This window comes from Rhagoletis pomonella, unplaced genomic scaffold (genome assembly GCF_013731165.1).
Source record: "Rhagoletis pomonella isolate Grant_MI unplaced genomic scaffold, Rhpom_1.0 Rhpom_scaffold_00012, whole genome shotgun sequence".
NCBI lineage: Eukaryota > Metazoa > Arthropoda > Insecta > Diptera > Tephritidae > Rhagoletis > Rhagoletis pomonella.
In genome coordinates, this window is record NW_023458566.1 from 20,989,916 (window position 1) to 20,995,375 (window position 5,460).

General features: G+C 35.3%; 2 protein-coding genes across 2 annotated transcripts in view; one reads left to right on the forward strand and one right to left on the reverse strand.

The window, feature by feature from the left end:
* Window positions 1-369, forward strand: part of LOC118747639 (biogenesis of lysosome-related organelles complex 1 subunit 2) — a 943-nt gene extending 574 nt beyond the window's left edge. The window contains exon 3 of the mRNA XM_036481688.1: window positions 361-369. Within this exon, the coding sequence (XP_036337581.1) occupies window positions 361-369 (9 nt within the window). The remainder of the gene's footprint in view (window positions 1-360) is intronic.
* Window positions 7-5,213, reverse strand: LOC118748069 (2-aminoadipate transaminase-like; the record flags this gene model as incomplete). Its single annotated transcript, XM_036482364.1, is given in 4 exon segments — window positions 7-852; window positions 920-1,154; window positions 4,846-4,989; window positions 5,059-5,213. Coding segments are annotated over 4 exon segments (961 nt in total), but the record flags the coding sequence as incomplete, so codon positions are not given.
* Window positions 5,214-5,460: the final 247 nt, after the last annotated feature.

A 5,460-nucleotide genomic window follows, 5' to 3' on the forward strand; every position in this document is an offset into this window, starting at 1 on the left:
CACAAATTATTTCTAAATGAAAAAGAGTTGGCGGTTTCATATAAAAACGTATTTTTTTTTGTGTTTGTAAAATATATTACACCGTCTACAAAAGAGCCACAACTCAAAATTTAGCACTTGGGGAAATTATGCGCTAAAAATGTACACAGAGCTTTTATATACCTTTCTGCAAAAACTGGAGCAAACTTTTGTTTAAATAAAAAAAAAAAAAACTAAGGTAAAGTCGCCCTTGCCCATATGATTATCATGTTCTAGAAATAACGTATTATTTTGAGTTGTGACTCTTTTGAAGACGGTGTGCGATATGTACAGATGTATACTGTATAAATTAACTTTTGCGCTTATTCCTTTTTAGCACAGACATCATGACATTGTTAATATTGGACACTTTATAAAATATATTTACGCACTGTCATATTGTCTTTTTATTTTAGCTCTTCTTCCAGAAAACGTTTTAATGATGCACAGAAACGCAAAGCCCCGTCAGCCAATTTTTCCTTGCTGTGAAAAGCGATACTTAAACGTAGGCAATTTTTCGCTACTGTCGGTTCATACGCAAAACGCGATCCTGGTATAAAGAATACTTTCTCATCTTTCACACAGTATTGTAAAAATTTGGCGGCGTCCGCCAATGGGGGTAATGAAATCCAAATAAAATATCCACCTGATGGTCTTGTCCAATTACAACTTGGGGGTAAATGGCGTTCAAGAACCTCGCAAGTAGCTAACATACGCTCTTTGTACGCAAGTGATACTTTATCAATGTGTACTTGAGCCAATTTCAGTTCGAAGAGGCTGGCCAATATACCAGAAGTATAATTGTTGAAACAACCGCCACTATTCAAGATACCACTGCGATGGGAATGTTCGTTGTATATTAAAAAAAGAAAACACAGCATAATGAATAATTGGAACTTACGACATTTCCAAAATAGGTTTTAAACGTGCAGGTACCTCCAACCAACCCATACGTAGGCCTGGTCCAATTATTTTTGAGAAACTTCCATTCGAAATTATATTTCCAGATCCTTTATCGTAGGCAAACAATCGTTTGGGTGGTCGTGCTATTGTGTAATTTAGGATATTGTAAACGTCATCACAGAGTATTAAGAAGTCATATTTTTGGGCCAGCTCAGCAAGATTTTGGCAAATAGCTGGATTTAATTTAAATAAAGAATTGTGAAAGTATAAGCATGTTAAAAGCTAATAGAAGAGTCTATATATGTATATACATACATATGTACATATATGCACATATCGCTCACTTTCTAAACGACTAATATAATTCGTCGCCTGGGTAAAAGATTGGCTGACTTCCAAAACGTCAATTGCTTTGCATACGTACAAAGTTTAATGTTCCATAACGCCCAAATACTAAATATTGACAATGTATACTTTTCCAAAACGCATCCGAAAAGTTATCGGAACGCATCGCTAGAGCAATCAGCGCATCAGAAACGAAGTTGATGCTTCGTTTGTTATTGGTTATTATTGGTGTTTTAAAAATGGAACATTCAGAAAAATTGTTCATTGCTATATCGACTATTTGAAATATGCAATGTATATGGTTGTAATGTGTCGCAACTCTGCATATACAAACAGTTTGAATATCGCAGTATAACAGTTTCCAAACATTAGGGGTATTCTCCAAATCTTGCAAAGCCATTGCACGTAGCGCGGATTGCACGGATTGCATAAATTGCAAACACACAACAAGAAAATTCATGGGAAACAACATTTCCTATCGCTGCAAAATATGCAACGTCGAAACCCATGTATATATTTTGCAAAATAGCATAGCAAGATAATAGCGACCCTGTGCTAGTTGTTTTGTTGTTGGAATTGCTACATATTTCTCTCATTCCTCTCCTCTCGCTCACTTAATTTTTTTTTGCTGTCTCTTGTTATTGTATTTGATACATAATTTCGCTGCTTGCTCCCCATGCATGCTACCACTTTGCAATGGGGTGTTCTCGTACTCTTCGAAATTTGGAATAGTATTTTTGCATTTCGTGCAATCCGTGCATCGTGCAAGACTTCGAGAATACCCCTATTGTATTGACACGTTTTGGAAGTCAGCCATTGTCGTAAACGCAATTTTGACGAGTTTTATTCATTGCATTGCAAACTTCAATCGCGATTTCCCACAACCTGCCGAAATCAACATACGACACTCTTTTACCCAGGCGACGTATTGTAAATACGAGATTTTTTTGGAAACGCACTTAAGTTTTCAATTTGCTCCCAAAATGATCAACAGAGATACATATTGGGGGTATTCAGAGATACATATTAGGGGTATTCTCTGAGTCTGAGCAAAGCCCTTTCATGGTGCACAGATTGCACGCTAATAACCCGTATTCGTATGGGACAGCTTTGCAAACCGTGCAATCCGTGCACCGCGCAAGGGCTTTGCAAGACTCAGAGAATATTCCTATGTCTTCTTTCACATACTTACGGCGCGTTTACACCGGACAATATTATCAAGTCAATATTGTCCGCTATAAACTCCACAAGATTTTAGCATGCAATTTTTACAAAATATGAATCATGATACCGAGGGCTTATATTTATATAAATAAATAAATACCCTCTATCCGCAATTTTTACAAAAACTACTTTGTGATGTTAGAACCCATCTGGGACTTTACTGTCATCACTGATGTTAATTCTGACTTCGCAATTTAATAGTAAATTCTTCTGTCAAGCGTTATACAAGGTCAGTGTCAAGGTACATTGAACAGGTAGTATCAGTAGAGCAGCTGATTTGATTTATTTTCAAATTATTTGGTCTCGAAAATGTCAAATATTTAACATTTTTTCTCACAAAAATTCTGAATTGTTAAAATCCATTTGCATGTGAAACCTTTTTCCATACAAAACAAGCGATTGAATAGCAGCTTTTGGAACGTTCGCCCAACTCAGCAGCACAACCGCTGATTACTGGCCCTTGTAAAGGATGGATCAATGCTTCGAGAAGCAAACAAATTTACTAGGAAAGAAAGTTGCAACAATTTTTATTTTTTCCAATTTCATTTTTTTATTTTTTATAATTTTTTGTATTTCACATGGCACGCTTTGATTTAGAAGAAAAAATTCAGAACAGTTTTTGACACTTTCGATACCAGAAGCAACAACAAAATACACGCAAATGTTGTTTTTGCTCTACTGATACTACCTGTTTAATGTGCCTTGGTCAGTGTTAATATCACCGATGACAATTGAAATATTTGTTCAGCAATAATTTCATTGGGATATAAACCAAAATGCTTTAATATCGTACAAATTCATTGAAAAAGTTACTTTTTTGTTTTTAAAACATTAAAATCTAAAGATTATGTAAAAACAAGTAATAAAAGACCGGGCAGAGCCGAATATTAAATACCCGGTGCAAGTATTAAATATATGATTTTCACCTTTCCGAAAGCTACCGCATGGTAGCTACCTACATGATAAGCCGGGGTGTATCAATTTTGAGTAAATTAGCGTCCTTAAATTTCGAAATTCGAAGTTTCAAGCATTTCTGAAATTTATCGTTATATGAAAAGCGGCCTTAATTTTAGTCCGATTTCAATAATTTTCAATGTTTTGCTTTTATGTGGCAAGCACACTAACCATACCGAGTTTGGTACAAATTGGTAGAACGGTGACCCAGATACATGTATGTGATCCTAAGTGGGCGGTGCCACGCCCATTTTCCAAAATTTTAACATAAACGTATTTCTTGGTAAAGAATTGTTGCAAGCATCAATTTTTAATAAATTAGCTTTAATATTTACTGATTTATCGAAGATTTTGTATTTCTCCAAATTACCGATATATGGGATGTGGGCGTGGTTATGGTTATTAAAAATTTTCTGCCATTTGGTATGCTGTATCAAGGCTAACAACTGTGCCAAGTTTGGAAGAAATTGGTGCAGCGGTTACCAAGATACACACATGTAAACATAAGTGGGCGTCCATTTTTCCAAAAATGTATAATATTCCTATTTTTCGTCTAAAAATTATTGTAAATATCAATTTCGAGTGAATAATCTTCAGTAGTTACTAAAATATCGCAGTTTTCGTAATTCTGAAAACTACCGTTATATGGGAAGTAGGCGTGGTTATTGTCCGATTTTGTCCATTTTCAATACCATCCGTCCTACGCCCGAAAGAAGTGCACGTACAAAGTTTAGTTAAGATATCTCAATTTTTACAACCGTTAGAGTGTTCACAGACGGACGGACGGGCAGACAGTCACCGCTTAATCGATTTCCTTTTTCATTCTGATCATTTATGTATACATTTTTCTATATCTTTCTCGATTCGTTTTGCCTGTTACAAACAACCGTTATGTGAACAAAATTATAATACCCTTGTGCACAAGTGCCCTCGGGTATAAAAATAAAACTAACAAAAAAAAAAATAAAAAATTTGAAATAAAAAAATAAAATACCATTTGCGCCCGAGGAGGACTCGAACACGAATCTCTCGAACGGCAGCTTTGACAACTCGGCCATTGCGAATCTTTAGGCGGCGCGAGCAAAAGCCATACATAAACGCTATAATTTTCACCACACATTTTTGGTGAACTTTTTCTGACTCTCTCCTACTGATGAATACCAAAATCATCTCAGGTCACAAAAATAGTCACTAGTGCTAGTCTCAAATTCGTGACTTGAGATGAGAATGAATTACTGAATCCCAGTGTTAGGTGGATTTTAATACCAGAATCTAATTTTTGTGAAAAGGGCAGATAGAGTGTATTGAATATATGTAAGCCCTCGATATAACGATTGATTCGGCAACATTTGCTCAATTTCTCTTCTTGAGTTATGGCAGTCTTTTCGTAAACGAGCAAACATGAAAACAAAATCCCTGTCGGATTATGATAGGCGGGAATTGTATAGTACATTGCCCAAAAGGTTTTGGAATTCGATTGAAAACGTTTTTCCTGTAAAATTTGCTCAAATTCCTTCACGCTTACACCATCGTTGTTAAGTCGTACTACAATAAAAGATGTTTCGATTATATTGCGTATAACTGTACATACATATATATAAATTTTTTACTCACATGGTATTATAGTGATCGTTGTAAATTGTTTAATAGCATCAAGTGCAATCATATATGTTACTTCATCAACGAAAACTATACCATTTAAATCGACCAGAGTAGATAAGACAAAATGCAGTCCCTGTGATGCACCGGTTGTAATTATGAGATCCTCGCTGGCGAAAATATTTTTGCGCTACTAATTAGTCTTTGAAGAGACTGTCGCAACTCAAAAACGCAATTTTTCGGCAGATGCATTTCAAATTTCCAATTTGCTCTCCAAATGCAAAGAAATATACATAAATATATCCATAATCGCTTCTCACACGGAAATTACACAAGATTTTAGCGTGAAATTTTTGCTAAATATTGAGCACGATTTAGCGAGTAATTTGGCATCATTATCTTAAAACTCCGTTTTTT